Source organism: Oncorhynchus gorbuscha, linkage group LG15, assembly GCF_021184085.1.
Source record: "Oncorhynchus gorbuscha isolate QuinsamMale2020 ecotype Even-year linkage group LG15, OgorEven_v1.0, whole genome shotgun sequence".
Lineage (NCBI taxonomy): Eukaryota > Metazoa > Chordata > Actinopteri > Salmoniformes > Salmonidae > Oncorhynchus > Oncorhynchus gorbuscha.
Window position 1 is genome coordinate 63,811,297 of NC_060187.1, and position 23,826 is coordinate 63,835,122.

General features: G+C 39.9%; 3 protein-coding genes across 7 annotated transcripts; all 3 read right to left on the bottom strand.

Annotated features, from left to right (window-relative positions):
- Positions 1-2,355: 2,355 nt before the first annotated feature.
- Positions 2,356-5,596, bottom strand: LOC123997725. Its single transcript, XM_046302227.1, has 7 exons — positions 5,454-5,596; positions 4,380-4,578; positions 4,153-4,266; positions 3,842-3,898; positions 3,435-3,659; positions 3,006-3,128; positions 2,356-2,854 (listed from the first exon to the last, which is right to left on the bottom strand). Exons 2-7 carry the CDS (start codon positions 4,551-4,553, stop codon positions 2,789-2,791), a joined length of 759 nt encoding a protein of 252 aa, XP_046158183.1. The 5' UTR covers positions 4,554-4,578; positions 5,454-5,596; the 3' UTR covers positions 2,356-2,788.
- A 123-nt stretch (positions 5,597-5,719) lies between these two features.
- LOC123997724 (1-phosphatidylinositol phosphodiesterase-like) lies at positions 5,720-23,781 on the bottom strand. Of its 5 annotated transcripts, XM_046302222.1 has the most exons (4): positions 22,786-23,718; positions 7,934-7,982; positions 7,705-7,792; positions 5,720-6,860 (listed from the first exon to the last, which is right to left on the bottom strand). In XM_046302222.1, the coding sequence occupies exons 3-4, from the start codon at positions 7,782-7,784 to the stop codon at positions 6,017-6,019; spliced, it is 924 nt and encodes a 307-aa protein (XP_046158178.1). In that variant the 5' UTR covers positions 7,785-7,792; positions 7,934-7,982; positions 22,786-23,718; the 3' UTR covers positions 5,720-6,016. The 5 variants fall into 5 exon arrangements, with proteins under 5 accessions (XP_046158178.1, XP_046158180.1, XP_046158177.1 ...); XM_046302224.1 differs by lacking the exon at positions 7,934-7,982 and having other exon boundaries at positions 7,705-7,804; positions 22,347-23,781; XM_046302221.1 differs by lacking the exon at positions 22,786-23,718 and having other exon boundaries at positions 7,934-8,061.
- Positions 17,917-21,495, bottom strand: LOC123997726. Its single transcript, XM_046302228.1, has 8 exons — positions 21,372-21,495; positions 20,670-20,723; positions 19,948-20,146; positions 19,721-19,834; positions 19,402-19,458; positions 18,995-19,219; positions 18,566-18,688; positions 17,917-18,431 (listed from the first exon to the last, which is right to left on the bottom strand). Exons 3-8 carry the CDS (start codon positions 20,119-20,121, stop codon positions 18,366-18,368), a joined length of 759 nt encoding a protein of 252 aa, XP_046158184.1. The 5' UTR covers positions 20,122-20,146; positions 20,670-20,723; positions 21,372-21,495; the 3' UTR covers positions 17,917-18,365.
- Positions 23,782-23,826: the final 45 nt, after the last annotated feature.

A 23,826-nucleotide genomic window follows, 5' to 3' on the forward strand; every position in this document is an offset into this window, starting at 1 on the left:
AATTGACTCAAATGATGTCAATTAGCCTATCAGAAGTTTCTAAAGCCATGACATCATTTTCTGGAATTTTCCAAGCTGTTTAAATGCACAGTCAACTTCGTGTATGTAACTTCCTACCACTGGAATTGTGATACAATGAGTTATACAGTGCCTTGCGAAAGTATTCGGCCCCTTGAACTTGGCGACCTTTTGCCACATTTCAGGCTTCAAACAAAAAGATATAAAACTGTATTTTTTTGTGAAGAATCAACAACAAGTGGGATACAATCATGAAGTGGAACGACATTTATTGGATATTTCAAACTTTTAAAAAAAAATCAAAAACTGAAAAATTGGGCGTGCAAAATTATTCAGCCCCCTTAAGTTAATACTTTGTAGCGCCACCTTTTGCTGCAATTACAGCTGTAAGTCGCTTGGGGTATGTCTCTATCAGTTTTGCACATCGAGAGACTGACATTTTTTCCCATTCCTCCTTGCAAAACAGCTCGAGCTCAGTGAGGTTGGATGGAGAGCATTTGTGAACAGCCTTTTTCAGTTCTTTCCACAGATTCTTGATTGGATTCAGGTCTGGACTTTGACTTGGCCATTCTGACACCTGGATATGTTTATTTTTTAACCATTCCATTGTAGATTTTGCTTTATGTTTTGGATAATTGTCTTGTAGGAAGACAAATCTCTGCCCCAGTCTCAGGTCTTTTGCAGACTCCATCAGGTTTTCTTCCAGAATGGTCCTGTATTTGGCTCCATCCATCTTCCCATCAATTTTAACCATCTTCCCTGTCCCTGCTGAAGAAAAGCAGGCCCAAACCATGATGCTGCCACCACCATGTTTGACAGTGGGGATGGTGTGTTCAGGGTGATGAGCTGTGTTGCTTTTACGCCAAACATAACGTTTTGCATTGTTGCCAAAAAGTTCAATTTTGGTTTCATCTGACCAGAGCACCTTCTTCCACATGTTTGGTGTGTCTCCCAGGTGGCTTGTGGCAAACTTTAAACAACACTTTTTATGGATATCTTTAAGAAATGGCTTTCTTCTTGTCACTCTTCCATAAAGGCCAGATTTGTGCAATATACGACTGATTGTTGTCCTATTGACAGAGTCTCCCACCTCAGCTGTAGATCTCTGCAGTTCATCCAGAGTGATCATGGGCCTCTTGGCTGCATCTCTGATCAGTCTTCTCCTTGTATGAGCTGAATGTTTAGAGGGATGGCCAGGTCTTGGTAGATTTGCAGTGGTCTGATACTCCTTCCATTTCAATATTATCGCTTGCACAGTGCTCCTTGGGATGTTTAAAGCTTGGGAAATATTTTTGTATCCAAATCCGGCTTTAAACTTCTTCACAACAGTATCTCAGACCTGCCTGGTGTGTTCCTTGTTCTTCATGATGCTCTCTGCGCTTTTAACGGACCTCTGAGACTATCATAATGCAGGTGCATTTATACGGAGACTTGATTACACACAGATGGATTGTATTTATCATCATTAGACATTTAGGTCAACATTGGATCATTCGGAGATCCTCACTGAACTTCTGGAGAGAGTTTGCTGCACTGAAAGTAAAGGGGCTGAATAATTTTGCACGCCCAATTTTTCAGTTTTTGATTTGTTAAAAAAGTTTGAAATATCCAATAAATGTCATTCCACTTCATGATTGTGTCCCACTTGTTGTCGATTCTTCACAAAAAAAATACAGTTTTATATCTTTATGTTTGAAGCCTAAAATGTGGCAAAAGGTCGCAAAGTTCAACGGGGCCGAATACTTTCGCAAGGCATTGTAAGTGAAATAATCTGTCTGTAAATTATAAAAATGACTTGTGTCATGCACAAAGTAGATGTCCCAATTTCAGCACCATGGACAGAGGTTGGTAGTGGCTCTCTGGCTGACGCATTTTATGTTTACTGTAGGGAGTGGGGGCCCACTCCAACCTTGCAGGGGTCCAGAGAAACTGCGTTACGCCGGCGTATAAGACAGGCACTTCAAAACCTTATTCCTGACAATTTATTTTTGGACCATCTGTTTTGCCATGTACAAATGTGTTTAAAAAAATGTGTTTCTATGGGTTATAGCAGTAAAGGCCAAATTCAATGTTTCATCAAATATATATTTTTTTTATACCAACAGGGTCCTCAAATTCAAAATCAAGTGGCTAAATTATCAATTTTATGACCATGACAAAACAATTCCATATATTAACCTTGTAGATAAAGTGTCACATTATGTTGGTGTTTTCTTTATTTTGGCAGTTACCTGTATATACCTCCAAGAAAACCTATGAGCAACCAATGGTGCATGTTTGTATGGGAATGACTGCCAAAAAACTGGAGACAAAATAATAAAAGATAGTAAGAAATAATCAAAATTCAGAAGATTTTTTTTATATATATACAACAGTCAATTCAGTAATTAATAGTCCCCTTTATAACTGTCCTTTCAGTTTTGGAAAAATGACAAATACGAAACGCATGAAGACATACAATCAGTGTCAGTTGTCATTTGCACAAAGCAAAGTCACAGTAGGCGTTACAGTAAATTAGTCGCTCTGGATAAGAGCGTCGGCTAAATGACTTAAATGTAAATGTAATGTAAATGAACTATATGTACTACATACTGTATGTATAACAACAAATGTGTGGGTGTGGAGGTGGTTGTAGGATGATCCATTTATGAAGAATACATTTGATTCAATTTATTTATGTATTCCATGTGGAAGCAGCACCACTCTTTAATCGTCCATGACAAATTTCCCCACGTGGTCAATAAAGTATATCAGATCAGATCAGTGTTCTTTAAGTTGCAGGGTTAGTGGTGACCTCCTCCAGCAGAGGCTTATACTGCTCCAGGTCCCGGATGTTCTGCAACATATCAGAGCAAAGTTACACATTACTTGGCAGGACACAACAAACATTACCTTGGTTGTGTGTCTGTGTGCATCTACATATCCGTATTCTATTTCCATTTGTATGGCCGTTGTATTCGCTCTGTTCAAGGGTTCTTTGTTCATACCTCTTTTCCCTCCTTTCCATTATTGTACAAAGCCTTGAGACCCAACACCGCAGAGCTTATAGTGACACAAAGCTGAAGAACTGCAAGGACGATGAGCACAATGTCCAAGGCACTCATCAACATCTAATGGTAGAACAAACACACGGAGGAGGATTTGAACATATTGACAGTTGACTGGATTGTTTAGCAAGATAGTGGTGTTGGTGAACACTGGAAAATACAGAAACAGACTGGCATACCAGCTATTAGAATGTGCTTTAAACATGGTACCCACTATCTCTGTTTATGGACACACATGTTCATTGCTAAATTAAGCAGTTTGATCTATCAAATCAAATGTTCATATATTTTACTTAGAATAGACCAGGGACAGGGACACCTTCCTCACATGATGAATATCATTAAAAAACTTCATTGTAAAGCACTCACCTGTGCAATCTGCTTGGCATCTTTGCATTTTGCCAAGAGTCTATCCCTCTCCGGATCACTGGGGGGGTTTGTCACCTGGCCACCATAGTAGTCATCTCGCCAGTTGTAGTGGTCATCATTGCAAATCCACCAGAAATGGTAGTTTGCCAGGTCTACAGCATACAGCACAATTCCAGTAATGGCCAGAGCAGCACCTGACAGGTTCATCAACACATTGATGCCCACCTAAAACACAATCAGGGAATATAAAACCAGTTTGACTCAACTGAGTAAGTACTAGATGTCTCAGATATTCAGTTGATGATTATAATGCAGCTAGATTAGATTGAATGATTGTTCAATGGAGGAAGGGAATGAGGCTAAGGAATGACAGGAAAGAGTTAAGGTATGTGCATCAGTGAACTCACCAAGCAGGGACTGGGGAACTTCTCAGCCAAGATACACATGATGCCAACTGCTATAAACTAAGGAGAAGACACACATATCAAAATCAAATACGAACAACCTAAACAATCGACACATTATTTGTCCTAAACAATTTAACATTTTGACTTTAACCCTGCATTTTTTTTTTTTTAAAGACTACTTAAGTGTGGGTCACCAGTTACTTATATGTTTCCTGGTTTTGTTTACTGTGGTTATAACTCCAAGTGAAATCATGTGTTTGCATACTAAACATGATGACATGGTAAACGATAACAAAATAAAGTAAGCTTACCACACCACCAAGCCAATAAGGAACCCCAATCCATCGCAGTGAGCTAGAATAATCAGTGCTAACAAGGATCGCTCCCAAGCCAATGTTGAGTACTCCCACCATGATCTGTATAGTCTGTTTAAATAAGAAAATAATAATTTTAGAAAACTCTCACTTCAGTTGACAAATGCAACCCAGTGATGAAAGACATGTATGCTGTGGTGTGTGTGTTATTTTAGTTCACCCACCCCCAGAGCTGACTGGGAACTTGATTGGAGCCTCCGCAGTCCCTGGGACACTGAGCATGCTGGGCTGTAGCACAAGGTCCCAAGTATTTGACACAGCAGGGGCCAACTGCTTCCTTCATTAGAGTTCACTGTAAATACAGTCACCCCTCCACCTTTGGTCACAGTCACTGACATGCTGGCCACTCTTGGTTACACAGCTCTAAAACAAAAGGCAGAACAATCATCTTAATGTTAAAATAAGTGTATGCCTTATACTGTAAGTCATGATGTTAAAAGGTGCACATTCATTCCAATAACATCTGATGAAGTCTGTGTTGTATCTGTAGATGCAATACATTCTCAAACAAAATGGATAGTTGGTCCTTAAAAAAATAAGTTGTATTGTACCGCACTGAATTTGCCCTAAATAAGGGCTATCTTCCTGTCACTGCTACAGTGTGTATTGGGTCATATTGACAAACAGGTTCCATCCCAGATGGACAACATTAAAGTGAATCTACCCATTATTTGGTGCTTTGCTTTCCTTCATTGCAGTAATCTCTTGCCTCATTGAAATATGATAGGAGATAGGGCATGTCATAAAGTGTGGTGATGAGTGGGTGTAGAGCCTCTGCTACACATGAGCAGGAAGTGCAAAACATAAAACAGCAATTGTATTACCATGTTGCTCAATTAACTAATGAATTCAATCAATTCAGTACAGCACAAATTTCTGCAGTACTTTACAGTAAAACAGTTAGGCTACTGATTGTTTACTTAGATATGCGGGAAACTCACATCATCCACTTAAAATGTATAGCACCCACCTGGGCGATGCCATCAATGGCAGCCATTTTGAATTAGAAAGCACTCCACCCATTTTGTACCAAGTAGGCTACAGGTATTTACAAATAGTGTTTATTTTTAGTTAGCAGAAGAAAGTAACTGCGGAACTTTGCAGTGTGAATTGTTTAATATAATCTATTTACATCATTTCTTTTTGAGAGCATGAAACAACTACACACATATTTAAGATTTAAATTCACTCAAAACGTATTATTCTACAACACAATTTTTTAGAGAAAGTGAGCTCACCCGTTCCTGCAATTGAGAGGGACACCTCTACAGGTCCTGTGCAATCACAGTGCTTGTTGCGCAGTTTGGTTTCCTTACAGGGAAGTAGCTGGTAGGGAAGGCTCAGCCAGTCTCAGCTAGTTCTCAACAGGCCCTCCTCCTCACTTTAAAGAGATCCAGGAAGTTAACCATTCCCTCACTGAATCATAAACATATAATGGATTCCTGTCATTTCCTGCCATACTGAAGAACCTCCCCACCACACACACAAAGTAAGGACTCAACAGTTGTTCTTTGCCATTTTAATGATTTTCTTTGTTTTTAATACAGCAAGCAGGGGCAAAGTACAAAGACGTGTAGTGCCAAGTCTTCATTATTGTTGTTTAAGAGCGCATGCCAATACTACGTTCCAATCACTAAATTCTTTACTTTGTCAGTCTATCTCGCTCCTTTTCAATATGAGCACAATCAAGTATAGTATGTGTCATGTGTTGTTGCTGCACTTAATCTAATTGCGTCAACTAACATTTCAGAAAGCAATATAATCATGACTTCCATGGGTGAACATTCCAGGGGTGAACACTTCACCAATCATTGATCTTAATGACTGTTTGAATGAGGTCGATACCAGGAAAGTCCATGGCAATCACCCCGAAACATACACTGCTGTGGTCCCTGGAGAACTGTCTCAGATACTGATCGAGCCATGGGTCAATCTTTTCAGCCACCTTCTTGGGAGTTAGAAACATGCCCAACAATGTGCCAATGCCAGTGCCACTGGAGTAGCTCAGAACAATATAATCCCCACCACAATCACCTGAAGCTTGTGTCAAGTGTTTCACTATTTTGTTCTCCTTGTCTGCAATATGAGTAACTTCATAGTCACCTTTGCTGTCTGTTTCCAAGAGAGGAATGCCCAGCTTAAAGCTGGATTTCTGTACAAATATCATCTTTCCTCTTGCCTCAGCCATAGTTGGCATGTCAGACTTCACCCATACATCTGTATCATCAATAATCATTTTTCCAACCAGCTCCTCAACATTCTCTTTATCAAACAAATCAGGCTTTACTCTAACGAGAACCGCCTCACTTCTGAATTCAGACAAAAATGCTCTGATCGTGTCAAGGACCTCATAGAACGACTTGTGTTGGTAGACAACCCAGTGCATGACATAGAGTTTGTTTTCAAAGGCGAATATCCTGAGGTCCAGATAGCGTATGCCGGCCCTCAGCTGATCCCCCAAATCCCAGGCCTGACACTCTGCCGCTGGGCCTCCATAGAGAGCCATGGTGTCATGGGTACCAGGTATGGTGATGTCAGAGATTAATTTGTCATCATCAATAGCCTCCATCCAGCCAATCTTGTAGGATTCTGGGAGTAGGAGTCCTTTGTCATTGAAGAAGAGGTCCTTTCCTTGGCAAAAACCTCTAAAAGTAAATCATACAACAAAGGATTGACTCATTTGTCATTGAAATATTGGAGTTTGAGGGTTATGAATGGTGTATAAGCTCACAGTAAAAAATAATTTTTTAACTAACCCTAACCTTGCACTTTCCTGAGCAGTGTACTCACTTTACCAACATCACCTTGTTCTGCAATTAATGTCGTAGCATTTATCAAAGGTCATCAGCTAGATAGAGACTGAAATGTTGGAGACTTTACTCAGGTACCATGCTGTTTCATTCACAGATGGGAGAATATAATCAGCCAATGGAGCATGGGATTGAGGGTGGTAGTGGTGGTAAAATATTGAAAAGCCAAATAAAGAAACTTTGATAAAAAAAATATGAATACATTTTTTAAAACAATCAGTCCAGACTATGCTTACTTTTTCATTAAATATGTGTATCCCTGGAAATTACGTCATTGCACCAAAGCCATATGTCAAGTACACTCCCTCGCTGGTGCTCGGGGTCGTCAGGCTGCTCATTATTACACACACCTGTCAGACTCACCTGGACTCAATCACATGCCTGATTACCTTATATAATCACTCCCTTTAGTTCAATCCCTAGGCGTTAACGTTTCATGTCGGTGTGCCACTCGTTTCCCAACTCCCAGTGTACACGTTACACCATATGTATGGTATACCACAAAAACATGAGTTGACTCACAGCATTCCGCTCACATTTCATAAACTTTATTTGTTCCATTAAGTTCAAACTAAAATAAAAAAATGTAGGTTCAATTTAGAGTGGACAATGTAAACCCCTACAATACACATTCTGGAATTAATGGGGACTTATTTTAAATACCTGTAGCCATACTTACACAAAAAGCAGTAACATGTAGAGGTGGCAAAACAGAGCATTCTCAGCAGTCCTCATGGTCACGTTAAAGGAGGAAAACATGCAACAACCTGCCAAAAAACCTAGAATAATATAATGCAAATCCAAAAATCATACTCCTGATTTCCTATATAGCCTACCTTTTCTAGATGGCTTTCCTATACCAAGACTGAAATAAAATGTTTCACCTGGCTAAAGACTGGGATACTCACATACAGCTCTGGCCTAAGGAGTTTCACACAGGTGCTGGTGTTCTGACCTCTGCAGATTGGCAACAAAATTATAGCATACTGATAAAGGGTAGGTGTGGCCTTGTAGTGTTTACATACTGTTTTTGCTTTGCGAAAGATAAGCAAACTTTAAAATAAAATAAACATCAAATAGTACATTATCGCCTTTGATCTGCGTCACCAATGTGAGACGAACGTCGATAGCTAGGTTTACAGCATATTGGCAACCGATTTTCATATGAATATTCTCAAATACACAAAGAAAGATATGCACATTTTCCCACCAGTGGTGTTTCCACCAAACAGGCTTGTTGTGGATAAAAGTCCATACGTGAGGATGTAGTGCACACAAAATGTACTTCTTCGCTTAAAGCTGCAATATGTAACGTGTTACTGTCATTCCCATTGAAAGCAAGTCTACGATGTTTTACATGTTAGTCATTTCGCAAACACTTACAGTAGTGAGTGCATTCTTTTTCCTACTAAGAAGCGGTAGAACAGTTTTATGTGGGCTATGGCTCCTGGTTTTAAGGTTAGTTTTTGCGTCTTTTACATTTGGTTATGTAGGTTACTCCAGCTTCAAACAGATGAAAAGTATATATTTTTGGTTATGGAAAATATATATTTCACAGCAGTTTCGTTCACGTGTCAAACTCATTCCACGGAGAGCCGGGCTTTCGCTCCACCCTTGTACTTGATTAACTAATTAAGGTTAGTAATTAGAATGAAACTGCCTTGACCTGGTTGTCTAGGTCTTAATTGAAAGAAAAAAACAAATACCCGCAGACACTCAGCCCTCCATGGAATGAGTTTGACACCCCCGGTTTAGGTAGTATGCCTACAACGATTATCTACACCAGGGGATCCCAACCCTTTTCACCCGGGACCCCCTTCCCCCTGCGCGCGCGCCACATCAAAATGTACTTTCATATGATAATTATTATACCAAATCAATATTTGCGCATAAAGGCGTTTCCACCGCATTGTCTTGCGTAATTAATTTTACCGACACAAAAAGATCCCACCATGTCCAATGAACAAATTATCTATTGGCGTTTATAAAATTGAATATTTTTTTAAAATAAGATATGACTTTAGGTAAAATGCATTAGGGTCGTACAGTGCTTTGATTTAGTCATTAGGCCCAATAGGCTGTTATTCACATTCTAAACCTAATTCTGATGTCATTAAATTATTAAATTAATGCATGTGGGATTTTATGCTCATTGCCGCACGAAAAAAAACTTCCACTAATTTAAAGGGCCAATCTGCAGTTAAAACAATAACAAAGTAGACACCCCAACTCTGTAATGGTATGGTAAAAAGCTGAGGGATGGGCCAGGAGAAATATAACCACTCTCACATTCATAAACATGATGGTGCAAGGACTGACCATCCATGATATTAACATTTTCTTTTCAACCAAGTTTTTAGAATGCAGTGTTTGTTTACATTTACATTGTTTACAAATATTGGAGTAAAACAATCTTATGTTTTGTGTTTTGATAGGGTGTCATAGTTGAACTAAGATCATGAGGCATAAATTATATTATTCAAAAATCAATTGATATAATTCCTTATTAAGTCCAAAAATGTATGTAGCAACTGTGGATTGCCTCCTTTAAATATTATATTGTATATATAAAGTATTTGCCCACTTTTTTCTCAGCATTACAATTTTAGATTTGACAGTATAGGGACCAATGATTTATATCTGGGTTTATATACATAAGTGAGTAGCACACATACATTTTGGTCAAATGCAATGACACCCCCACACCACTAGACTTCAACGTTGCAAAAACCTCAGGTAATACTGCTTTCATCTCAGTTTGAGAATTTTCTTAGCTGGTTTTGTGATGTAGCAAAGATTGTTTGTTATATTGACAAGATAGTAAAGTGACCGCTATGACAATGGAAATACATGTCCTCGAAGATGGTAGGCGGGCGATGTGAGAGCAGGTGGGAACATTCTAGCCAATGAGAGGGCCGACACACGTGTGAACGACAGGCCATAGATTTAGATTGAGGACTCATCTTTGTGTACGTGAGATGATAGTGTCTGTGACAGCCATTGGCAGTGCCTTTGAGGCTATCTCCATTTTAATGTAGTAAATTAACTTCTTCTTCATCGGCTGATCGCTCCCAACTCATAGGAATACCCACCTAGTTGACCGCTTTAATGGTAGAAGCCCTCAATGGCAATGTCCATGCTTGAATGAGTCCTCTATCTATCTCTATGACAACAGGCCCAACTCCGACATCAAGTCATTTTTTTCAAAGTTACCGAAATGCCACGTCCGTATACCATTGCGAAACTTCTATTTGATCAAATAATCCTCACATGGCAATTAAAATATACACAGATTTGTTGACAAAATTCGACGCTCAATGGCCATACAAACAAATGTTATTTTCGTGGACGGATTTTGGACTGAGTAAAACCTCTCACTTCGCCTCTTCCTCTCTAGATGTAGCGAATTTGAAGAGGAGTAAAGATGGCGGGGAACAGCGGCACAGATCATACGGTGGATTCCAACATTGTTGAAAATGCTGCCTCAGACGGGACCATGATCTTGGTCACAGTAAAACAAACTCTGAAAGATAAATAGGAGATAGAGATCTCGGAGTATTCTTCTGTCACACAGGTTTTCCATTTTATTTACACAGTCAGTTATGCAAGTAATGCTGTGGCTAACAAACATAAATCGAAGTTAGCTAACCAACTTGTTAACTATTACCTTGCTAGTTTACGATGTTAAGTGGGAAGAATTATCCCAATTTCCTGACTAGTAATCTTTCTTTTCACCTTGTCCATTTCCTTGAAAATCGGTTCCTACTAGCAGTTTGACTCGTGTTTTGCACAATCAGCACTGTGTAAATACATATGTATAATATATATATATGTGTGTGTGTATATAGCAAGCATGAGCTAGCTAACGTTAGCTTGTGAGTATTTTGGCTACCATGGTTAGAAGTGACTGAAATAGGGCCTTCCTGAGCGGTGCAGTGGTCTAAGGCACTGCATCGCAGTGCTTGCTGTTTCACTAGAGGTCCAGGCTCTGTCGCAGGCGGCCGCGTCTGGGAGATCCATTGGGCGGTGCACAATTGTTGCAGCGTCATCCGGGTTAAGGGTCGGTTTGGACGGCAGGGATTTTCTTGTCCCATCGCGCACTAGTGACTCATGTGGCGGGCCAAGCGCAGTGCACACTGACACGGTCGCCAGGTGTATGGTGTTTCCTCCAACACATTGCTGCAGCTCGTTACCGGGTTAAGTGGGCAGTGTGTCAAGAAGCAGTGCAGCTTGGCTGGGTTGTGTTTCGGAGGACGCACGGCTCTCGACCTTCGCCTCTCCCGAGTCCGTACGGGAGTTGCAGCAATGGGACAATACTGTAACTACCAATTGGATACCATGAGATTGGGGAGAAAAAGTGCAGTGACTGAAATAGGGTTCTGAAGTGGTGCCTGAGACAGTGTTTTCCACTACCATCAACAAAACACCAAATTATCGAATTTGTTGTGGAAGAATGGTGTCGCATCCATCCAATAGAGTTCCAGACACACTAGAATCTATGCCAAGGCGCATTGAAGCTGTTCTAGCTGCTCGTGAAGGCCCAACGCCCTATTACAGTCGATTGACGCACCCGTGCATCACACGGTGACATCATTTTGAATATTGAACAGCTCCCCGTGTGTTTATGCTAGAGACTTACAGCTTTATTGTAGTGGCTGCAGCGCAATCCCCTCTTTCTGCCGATATAAAGTTTGCGCTTCTCCCAAATCATGGGGCTTGTGAAAGTGGTATGTTTCTACACATGAATCCGGACAAGAAATTTGTCACAAAATCGGGTGTAAAACTCGAACCCATCATTGAAAGATGAGACTCTCACGACAGTGTCGGTTGTTTTGCTCTTTGACATCAACAAGCTTTACGTCTGAACTCTCTGTGGACGTGCTCATTTAGAAGAGGTCTTCTCACAAAACCGAGACTCATGAACACAAAGGTGTCGGCTGTTCTGCTCTATGAACCACACAAGCTTCAGTGAAGTCATTTGAAGGTAACCCTGTAAAAATGGCAAAAAATGCATAGGGGGTAAAATGTGCCACGAATAACACGACCAAACATGAGTAGATTATTTTATTTATTTGTTTTGTTATATTTCTCAGATATAGGGCCACTGGCGTACCGGACACCCCTCCACAGTTACAAAGGGTTAAAAAACGCTTTATTGCCGTAGCAACATCAGGGAAACTGGGCAGAAGGTAGTGGTTCTTCAAATATAGCAGTTCTGCAACATCTTTAATTGAGTCTTATTTTCTTTAATTGTGGTGCCAACACGTTACAGAAAGAGATTAACTGTAGAGGTAGCTCTGGGACAGGTCATCTGGATACCGGACAGCCAATAAATTGGCAGATGCATTGTTAGGCTATTGGATGTGTAATTTTTTATTAACAAACGTGTATAAATAGCAGCTAAATAATGTATATAGCTATAGGCTATATAGGCTACACTGCTTAATGAAACAATCCATGGTAAACTAGTGTTTTGAGGGTGGACTGACTGTGTGTTATTTGGAATTAATAGACTGGTTTTACACCCAACAACTTTCTATCCAAGCTGGGAGAGAGCACGTGGACTGCTCATGTCATGCAGGTTCAGGTAGGATATACAGGACAGTTGTATGTCTTTTTAAATAAATTGGTTGCTGATTAGTATTGTGTTTATCGAAAATAAATGTTAAAATCTGCAATGTTTAACCTTTTCACACTACCAACAAACGGGTGTGATCATTCTATAGTGGTCCCTGTTACGTAAGATCAAACCGGTGTGATTAGAACGCTTATTTAGAAAGTCCATTTTCGATTGACGCAACGATCAGCATTTGAGCTGGCAACACTTTTTTCACAGAAACGTTTTGCACAAACACAAAGTTATGTCCAAAATGTGACCAGTTTATTTTGGATGCAATGTTCAGACATTCACCGAAGTAGCTAGAATATAACACAATCATCCAAACCAGAAAATGTAGGCCACATTTGTCCTAGCACTAACTGAGGAAAGATTGACGTAACTAGAGCGGTCATATGTTTATACGTCTCGGCTGACAGAAACTACAATATGAATTAGCTAATCGCAATTACTATTTAGAATTAATCACATCACGGGTGAGCTCACCATTGATCTAAATAATTGAGTAAAACACTTTCTAGAAACCGAAAGTAATCCGACGATGGGTAGTTTGTGCGCACCTGAATGTTTATTTTTTCTCATCGACCAAATATAATAAGAGGGGACAAGATGAGTTTGGTCTGTTTACAGTATGCATGTTGAAGGGGGTGTGTCGTCTACCATCATTCACTTCCGGAAGTGTACCCGAAAGATGAGTGGACCGTTCCTTCACCTCATAACATCTTTGGTCACACAGAATGCGTTGTATAATGTCAACAAACATGGTAGCTGGCAAATAGCTTAGCTCATTATAATCAGTACAACCTTCAAAAAAGTATTTTACACACATCATAGGTGTCCATTACAATATATGCAATAATCGGAATGCATTATTTGTCACCAGTACTTGTGAATAAAACTGTAAATACATCATGCTACATACATACAAAAAAAAGAAATGTCCTCTCACTGTCAACTGTGTTTATTTTCAGCAAACTTAACATGTGTAAATATTTGTATGAACATAACAAGATTCAACAACTGAGACATAAACTGAACAAGTTTCACAGACATGTGACTAACATAAATGGAATAATGTGTCCCTGAACAAAGGGGGGTCAAAATCAAAAGTAACAGTCAGTATCTGGTGTGGCCACCAGCTGCATTAAGTACTGCAGTGCATCTCATCCTCATGGACTGCACCAGATTTTGCAGTTCTTGCCTGCAATGACAACAAGCTCAGTCCGATGATGACGTGACACACCTCCCCAGACCATGGTGGATCCTCCACCTTCAAATCGATCCCGCTCCAGAGTACAGGCCTCGGTGTAACACTCATTCCTTCGATGATGAACGTGAATCCGAATATCACCCCTGAAGAGACAAAACCGCATCTCGTCAGTGAAGAGTATTTTTTGCCAGTCCTGCCTGGATCAATGACGGTGGGTTTGTGCCCATAGGTGACGTTGTTTCCAGTGATGTCTGGTGAGGACCTGCCTTACAACTGGCATACAAGCCCTCAGTCCAGCCTCTCGCAGCCTATTGCGGACAGTCTGAGCACTAATGGAGGGATTGTGCGTTCCTGGTGTAACTCGGGCAGTTGTTGCCATCCTGTACCTGTCCCGCAGGTGTGATGTTCGGATGTACCGATCCTGTGCAGGTGTTGTTACACATTGTCTGCCACTGCGAGGACGATCAGCTGTCCTTCCTGTCTCTCTGTAGCGCTGTCTTAGGCATCTCAGAGTACGGACATTGCAATTTATTGCCCGAGCCACATCCTTGCAGCATGCATAAGGCACATTCACGCAGATGAGCAGGGATCCTGGGCATCTTTTTTTGTGTGTTTTTCAGAGTCAGTAGAAATGCGTCTTTAGTGTCCTAAGTTTTCATAACTGTGACCTTAATTGCCTACCGTCTGTAAGCTGTTAGTGTCTTAACAACCGTTCCACAAGTGCATGTTCATTAACTGTTTATGGTTCAATGAACAAGCATTGGAAACAGTCTTTAAACCCTTAACAATGAAGATCTGTGAAGTTATTTGGATTTTTACGAATTATCTTTGAAAGACAGGGTTCTGAAAAAGGGACATTTCTTTTTTTGCTGAGGTTACATACACACATACATACATACATACATACATACATACATACATACATACATACATACATACATACATACATACATACATACATACATACATACATACATACATACATACATACACACACACACACACACACACACACACACACACACACACACACACACACACACACACACACACACACACACACACACACACACACACACACACACACACACACACATACATACATACATACATACATACATACATACATACATACATACATACATACATACATACATACATACATACATACATACATACATACATACATACATACATACATACATACATACATACATACATACATACAGTTGAAGTCTGAAGGTTATGTACACCTAAGCCAAATACATTTAGCCTCAGTTTTTCACAATTCCTGACATTTAGGTCAGTTAGTATCACCACTTCATTTTATGTCAGAAAATAGTAGAGAGTGATTTATTTCAGCTTTTATTTATTTCATCACATTCCCAGTGGGTCCTAACTTTACATACACTCAATAAGTATTTGGTTGCATTGCCTTTAAATTGTTTAACTTGGGTCAAAGATTTCAGGTAGCCTTCCACAAGCTTCCCACAATAAGTTGGGTGAATTTTGTCCCATTCATCCTGACAAAGCTGGTGTAACTGAGTCAGGTTTGTAGGCCTCCTTGCTCGCACATGCTTTTTCAGTTCTGCCCACAAACATTCTATAGGATTGAGGTCAGGACTTTGTGATGGCCACTCCAATACCTTGACTTTGTTGTCCTTAAGCCATTTTGCCACAACTTTGGAAGTATGCTTGGGGTCATTGTCCATTTGGAAGACCCATTTGCGACCAAGCTTTAACTTCCTGACTGGCGTCTTGAGATGTTGCTTCAATAAATCCACATCATTTTCCTACCTCATGATGCCCTCTATTTTGTGAAGTGCACCAGTCCCTTCTGCAGCAAAGCACCCCCACAACATGATGCTGCCAACCCCATGCTTCATGGGGTTGCGATGGTCATTATGGCGATGGTCATTATGGCCAAACAGTTCTATTTCTGTTTCATCAGAGCAGAGGACATTTGTCAAGAAAGTATGATCTTTGTCCCCGTGTGTAGTTGCAAACTGTAGTCTGGCTTTTTTATGGCGGTTTTGGAGCAGTGGCTTCTTCCTTGCTGAGCAGCCTTTCAGGTTCTGTCGATATAGGATTAGTTTTACTGTGGATATAGATAATTTTGTACCTGTTTCCTCCAGCATCTTCACAAGTTCCTTTGATGTTGTTCTGGGATTGATTTGCACTTTTCGCACCAAAGTACGTTCATCTCTAGAAGACAGAACGTGCCTCCTTCCTGAGCGGTGTGACAACTGCGTGGTCCCAAGGTGTTTATACTTGTGTACTATTGTTTGTACAGATGAATGTTATAGCTTCAGGCGTTTGGAAATTGCTCCAATGGATGAACCAGACTTGTGGAGGTCTACAAATTTGGGGATTTCTTTTGATTTTCCCATGGTGTTAAGCAAAGAGGCAATGAGTTTGAAGGTAGACCTTGAAATACATCCACAGGTATGCCTGCAATTGACTCAGATGATGTCAAATAGCCTATCAGAAGCTTCTAAAGCCATGACATAATTTTCTGGAATTTTCCAAGCTGTTTAAAGGCACAGTCAGCTTAGTATATGTAAACTTCTGACCCACTGGAATTGTGATACAGTGAATTATAAGGATAATAATCTGTCTGTAAACAATTGTTGGAAAAATTGCTTGTGTCATGCACAAAGTAGATGTCCTAACCGACTTGCCAATGCTGTAGTTTGTTAGCAAGAAATTTGTGGAGTGGTTGAAAAACGAGTTTTAATGACTCCCAACATAAGTGTATATAAAATTCCGACTTCAAATGTACATGCAGTATGCGCCTTCAGTAGAAACGACAACACGATATACAGAAAAGAAGGAACTTACTTTGATAGGAACTCACATATGTCCAAAGTTATTATTTGTAAGGAAAACAACAAGTTAGGCAACGCGAGCGCCAGCAAGAAAATGTTCCAATTCTTGCAAGACTGAGCAAATATATGCATACATGATTTGCACAAACATGAGTGAAGTGCGGTGGGCTCTCCTCGAAGAGAAAAGTTTATCTGGCTCAGTAAAGCCTCAAACATAAATTCTACACAACACTGAATGTGAATTAATGAGGAGGCTTAACACACCTCTATTCAAACTGTTGTTAGAAAATACAACTTGTTTGAAAATAAGTTGAAACTGACAAGTTGAAACACAGCCTATAGATAATTAGTAGGCAGCGCATGTTAACTGTCCTGTTGCATAATAATCACATTTTGGAACAGTGAGTGCATTCTGACATCACATGCATAAAACAAGTCAAACTGGCGCGACCGTTTCACACTCACTGTGTGAAAAGGTTATATTTCCAATTTGAATTACATTGTTGCCACCAGCCAGAATGTTAAATGATGGCAGCCTTGCGGCACTGTGCACAGCTTTGTGAAATGTTAAGCTTAACATGAGAAAATGACAACCAAATAACCAATAAACATGTATCCATTTGCTAAAGCAAAGCTGTACGCTACATGCCCTGGCACCACAGAAACCCTATCATGAATCCGATAGGCAACCGCATAGATATGTCTCAATTTCAGCTCCATGGACCGTGGTTGGTAGTCTAATTTTTGTGAGTAGCTCTCTGGCTGATGCATTTGATGTTAATTGTAGGGAGTGGGGGGCCCACTCCAACCTTGCAGGGGTCCAGAGAAACGGCATAATCCCAGGGTATAGGACAGATACATCAAAACCTTATTCCTTATCATTTATTTCTGGACTGTTTGTTTTGCCATGTACAAATGTGTTAATGTTTCTATGGGTTATAGCAGTAAAGGCCAAATTCAATGTTTCATCAAATATATATTTTTTTTATATACCTACAGGGTCCCTCAAATTCAAATGGCTAAATTATCAATTTTATGACCATCTTAAAACAATTCCATATATTAACTTAGTAGATATTGCGACCTATGAGCTTAGACCTTAAGACACTGTTTTCTTTATTTTGGCAGTTACCTGTATATGCCTCCAAGAAACACCATTGGTTGCTCATAGGTTGTTTGTATGGGAATGACTGCCACCTGATGTCAATGTTTAGTGAAACTGTTTTGAAACTTGAGCTGAGAGAGTTTGTTTATTTTTTTTAAGGGGGGGGGGCAACAGAATAAAAGAGTAAGAAATTATCAAAATGCAGAAATAAATTCATATACAACAGTCAATTCAGTAATTAACTTGATATAGTCCCCTTTATAACTGTCCTTTCAGTTTTGGTAAAATGACAAATACAAAAAGCATGAAGACATACAATCAGTGTCAGTTGTCATTTACACAAAGTAAAATCACTGTAGGCGTTACAGTAAATTAAGTAAGTGAACTATATGTACTACATACTGTATGTATAACAACAAATGTGTGGGTGTGGAGGTGGTTGTAGGATGATCCATTTATGTAGAATACATTTGATTCTATTTATTTATGTATTCCATGTGGAAGCAGCACCACTCTTTAATCGTCCATGACAAATTTCCCCACGTGGTCAATAAAGTATATCAGATCAGATCAGTGTTCTTTAAGCTGCAGGGTTAGTGGTGACCTCCTCCAGCAGAGGCTTATACTGCTCCAGGTCCCGGATGTTCTGCAACATATCAGAGCAAAGTTACACATTACTTGGCAGGACACAACAAACATTACCTTGGTTGAGATTAACTGTAACTCTACTTCCATTTGTATGGCCGTTGTATTCGCTCTGCTCAAGGGTTTTGTTCATACCTCTTTTCCCTCCTTTCCATTCTTGTACAAAGCCTTGAGACCCAACACTGCAGAGCTTATAGTGACACAAAGCTGAAGAACTGCAAGGACGATGAGCACAATGTCCAAGGCACTCATCAACATCTAATGGTAGAACAAACACACGGAGGAGGATTTGAACATATTGACAGTTGACTGGATTGTTTAGCAAGATAGTGGTGTTGGTGAACACTGGAAAATACAGAAACAGACTGGCATACCAGCTATTAGAATGTGCTTTAAACATGGTACCCACTCTCTCTGTTTATGGACACACATGTTCATTGCTAAATCAAGCAGTTTGATCTATCTAATCAAATGTTCATATATTTTACTTAGAACAGACCAGGGACAGGGACACCTTCCTCACATGATGAATATCATTAAAACATTTCATTGTAAAGCACTCACCTGTGCAATCTGCTTGGCATCTTTGCATTTTGCCAAGAGTCTATCCCTCTCCGGATCACTGGGGGGTTTTGTCACCTGGCCACCATAGTAGTCATCTCGCCAGTTGTAGTGGTCATCATTGCAAATCCACCAGAAATGGTAGTTTGCCAGGTCTACAGCATACAGCACAATTCCAGTAATGGCCAGAGCAGCACCTGACACGTTCATCAACACATTGATGCCCACCTAAAACACAATCAGGGAATATAAAACCAGTTTGACTCAACTGAGTAAGTACTAGATGTCTCAGATATTCAGTTGATGATTATAATGCAGCTAGATTAGATTGAATGATTGTTCAATGGAGGAAGGGAATGAGGCTAAGGAATGACAGGAAAGAGTTAAGGCATGTGCATCAGTGAACTCACCAAGCAGGGACTGGGGAACTTCTCAGCCAAGATACACATGATGCCAACTGCTATAAACTAAGGAGAAGGCACACATATCAAAATCAAATACGAACAACCTAAACAATCGACACATTATTTGTCCTAATAAATACTTTTTTTTTTACTTCAGCCCTGCATTTTATTTAAAAAAGACTACTTAAGTGTGGGTAGTCTGGGTCAAGTGTGGGTCAGCACACACTATGTTTTGTTTACTGTGGTTATAACTCCAAGTGAAATCATGTGTTTGCATACTAAACATGATGACATGGTAAACGATAACAAAATAAAGTAAGCTTACCACACCACCAAGCCAATAAGGAACCCCAATCCATCGCAGTGAGCTAGAATAATCAGTGCTAACAAGGATCGCTCCCAAGCCAATGTTGAGTACTCCCACCATGATCTGTATAGTCTGTTTAAATAAGAAAATAATAATTTTAGAAAACTCTCACTTCAGTTGACAAATGCAACCCAGTGATGAAAGACATGTATGCTGTGGTGTGTGTGTTATTTTAGTTCACCCACCCCCAGAGCTGACTGGGAACTTGATTGGAGCCTCCGCAGTCCCTGGGACACTGAGCATGCTGGGCTGTAGCACAAGGTCCCAAGTATTTGACACAGCAGGGGCCAACTGCTTCCTTCATTAGAGTTCACTGTAAATACAGTCACCCCTCCACCTTTGGTCACAGTCACTGACATGCTGGCCACTCTTGGTTACACAGCTCTAAAACAAAAGGCAGAACAATCATCTTAATGTTAAAATAAGTGTATGCCTTATACTGTAAGTCATGATGTTAAAAGGTGCACATTCATTCCAATAACATCTGATGAAGTCTGTGTTGTATCTGGAGGATACAACTTTTTTTTAAAGGACCAACTATCCATTTCGTTTGAGGATGTATTGCATTGTACAGCACTCTGAATATGCCCTAAATAAGGGCTATCTTACTGTCACTGCTACAGTGTGTATTGGGTCATATTGACAAACAGGTTCCATCCCATGTGGACTACATTAAAGCGAATCTACTCATTATTTTTTTGCTCTGCTTTACTAAATTGCAGTTATCTCTTGCCTTATTGAAAGATGATAGGAGATAGGGCATGTCATGAAGTGTGGTGATGAGAAGGGTTTAGAGCTTCTGCGACACATGAAGGAAGTGCACAACATGAAACCCCCTCTTCTGGGAAACTCACATCATCCACTTACAATGTATAGCACCCACCTGGGTGATTTTATTTCATCTCACCTTTATTTAACTAGGCAGGCTAGTTGAGAACCAGTTCTCATTTACAACTGCGACCTGGCCAAGATAAAGCACAGCAGATTAACACATACAACACAGTTACACATGGAATAAACAAACATACAGTCAATAATAACGGTTTAAAAATAAAAAAACATCAAGGGCAACCATTTTGAATTAAAAAGCACTCCTCCCATTTTGTACCAAGTAGGCTACAGATATTTACAAATTGTGTTAATTTTTAGTTAGCAGCAGAAAGTACCCATACCATATCATGTCCCAGTAAACCAGATTAAACAGTAGTGTAAAATACAGTACTACCAAGGAGTTATACATCTGTCTGTCAGTGGTGGAGTTCGTTTTGAATGTCCCAGTGCCCCGGGTGTGTAGAGATTTCACTTAAGGACCAATGGAATGGTCTAAAATGAGCAAACTCTGCCCCCCAGGCCCACCCGGCCATGCAAAACAAACTCAACCATTGGATGTTCCCCAATCAAATCCATCCCCTGACTCACGAGAGAATGTAAACCACGACAAATGTTTGCATTGACTATAACTGCTTTACGTTGCAGTGTGAATTGTTTGATATCATCTATTTTTATACTATTTTGTAATTACATTTCTTTTTGAGAGCATGAAACTACACATATTTAAATTCACTCAAAACGTATTATTCAACATATATTTTAGAGAAAGTGAGCTCACCCGTTCTTGCAATTGCTTGTTGCGCAGTTTGGTTTTCTTGCAGGGAAGTAGCTTGTAGGGAGGGCTCAGCCAGTCTCAGCTAGTTCCCAGCAGGCCCTCCTCCTCACTTTAAAGAGATCCTGAGAGGTTAACCCTTCCCTCACTGAATCATAAACATATAATGGATTCCTGTCATACTGAAGAACCTCCCCACCACACACACACAAAGAGAGGACTCAACAGTTGTTCTTTGCCAGGTATGGTGATATCAGAGATTCATTTGTCATTAACAATAGCCTCCATCCAGCCAATCTTGTAGGATTCTGGGAGTAGGAGTCCTTTGTCATTGAAGAAGAGGTCCTTTCCTTGGCAAAAACCTCTAAAAGTAAATCATACAACAAAGGACTGACTCGTTTGTCATTGACATTTTGGTGTTAGAGGGTTATGAATGGTGTATAAACTCAGTCTAAAAAGATGTCACCTTGCACTTTCCTGAGCAGTGTACTCACTTTACCAAAGTCACCTTGTTCTGCAATTAATGTCGTACCATTTATCAAAGGTGATTAGCTAGATAGAGACTGAAATGTTGAAGAGAGGCTTTACTCAGGAACCGTGCTGTTTCATACACAGATGGGAGAATATAATCAGCCAATGGAGCATGGGATTGAGGGTGGTAGTGGTGGTAAAATATTGAAAAGCCAAATAAAGACACCATGATAAAAAAATATATTAATATCAGTCCAGACTATGCTTACTTTTTCATAACTATCTGTGTATACCTGTGAATTACATCATTGCACCAAAGCCATATGTCAGTACACTCCCTCTCTGGCGCTCGGGGTCGTCAGGCTGCTGAGTATAACGCACGCCTGTCATCAGACTCAATCACCTGCCTGATTACCATGTATATATATATATATATATATATATATATAAACAGACATTTCTCAGTGGACACGTTAAAGGAGGAAAACATGCAACAACCTGCCAAAAAACCTAGAATAATATAATGCAAATCCAAAAATCATACTCCTGATTTCCTATATAGCCTACCTTTTCTAGATGGCTTTCCTATACCAAGACTGAAATAAAATGTTTCACCTGGCTAAAGACTGGGATACTCACATACAGCTCTGGCCTAACGAGTTTCACACAGGTGCTGGTGTTCTGACCTCTGCAGATTGGCAACAAAATTATAGCATACTGATAAAGGATAGGTGTGGCCTCGTAGTGTTTACATACTTTTTTGAGAAATATATGCAAACTGTTTTTTTTTTTATAAAGTCAAATGGTACATTCTCAGCTTTGATCTGCGGTCACCAATGTGAGACGAGCCTCGTTAAGAACGTCGATAGCTAGGTTTCCAGCAAATTGGCAACAGATTTCCATATGAATATTCTCAAATACACAAAGAAAGATATGCACATTTTCCCACCAGTTGTGTTTCCACCAAACAGGCTTGTTGTGGATAAAAGTCCATGCGTGAGGATGTAGTGCACACAAAATGTACTTCTTCGCTTAAAGCTGCAATATGTAAATTGTTACTGTCATTCCCATTGAAAGCAAATCTACGATGTTTTACATGTTAGTAATTTCGCAAAGACTTGTGGGGACTGCAGTCTTTTTCCTACTAAGAAGCGGTAGAACAGTTTTATGTGGGCTATGGCTCCCGGTTTTAAGGTTCGTTTTTGCGTCTTTTGCTTTCGGTTTTGTAGGCTACTCCAGCTTCAAACAGCTGAAAATTCTATATTTTTGGTTATGGAAAAATATATATTTCACAGCAGTTTAGGTCACGTGTCAAACTCATTCCACCCATTTCGCTCCACCCTTGTACTTGATTAACTAATTAAGGTTAGTAATTAGAATGAAACTCCCTTGACCTGGTTGTCTCTAGGTCTAATTGAAAGGAAATAACAAATAGCCGCAGACACTCTGCCCTCCATGGAATGAGTTTGACACCCCCGGTTTAGATAGTATGCCTACAATGATTATCTACACCAGGGGATGCCAACCCTTTTCACCCGGGACCCCCTTCCCCCTGCGCGCGCGCCACATGAAAATGTACTTTCATATGATAATTATTATATCAAATCAATATTTGCGCATAAAGGCGTTTCCACCGCCATTTCTCGCGTAATTAATTTTACCGACACAAAAAGATCCCACCATGTCCAATGAACAAATTATCTGTTGGCGTTTATAAAATTGAAGCCTCCCGAAACTTCCTGTTTCCATCACAGCTTTCATTAATATAAAAAAATAAAAAAGATATGACTTTAGGTAAAATGCATTAGGGTCATGCAGTGCTTTGATTTAGTTATTAGGCCTAATAGGCTGTTATTCACATTCTAAACCTAATTCTCATGTCATTAAATAATTAATGCATGTGGGATTTTATGCTCATTGCCGCACGAAAAAAAAACAATAATTTAAAGGGCCAATTTGCAGTTAAAACAATAACAAAGTAGACACCCCA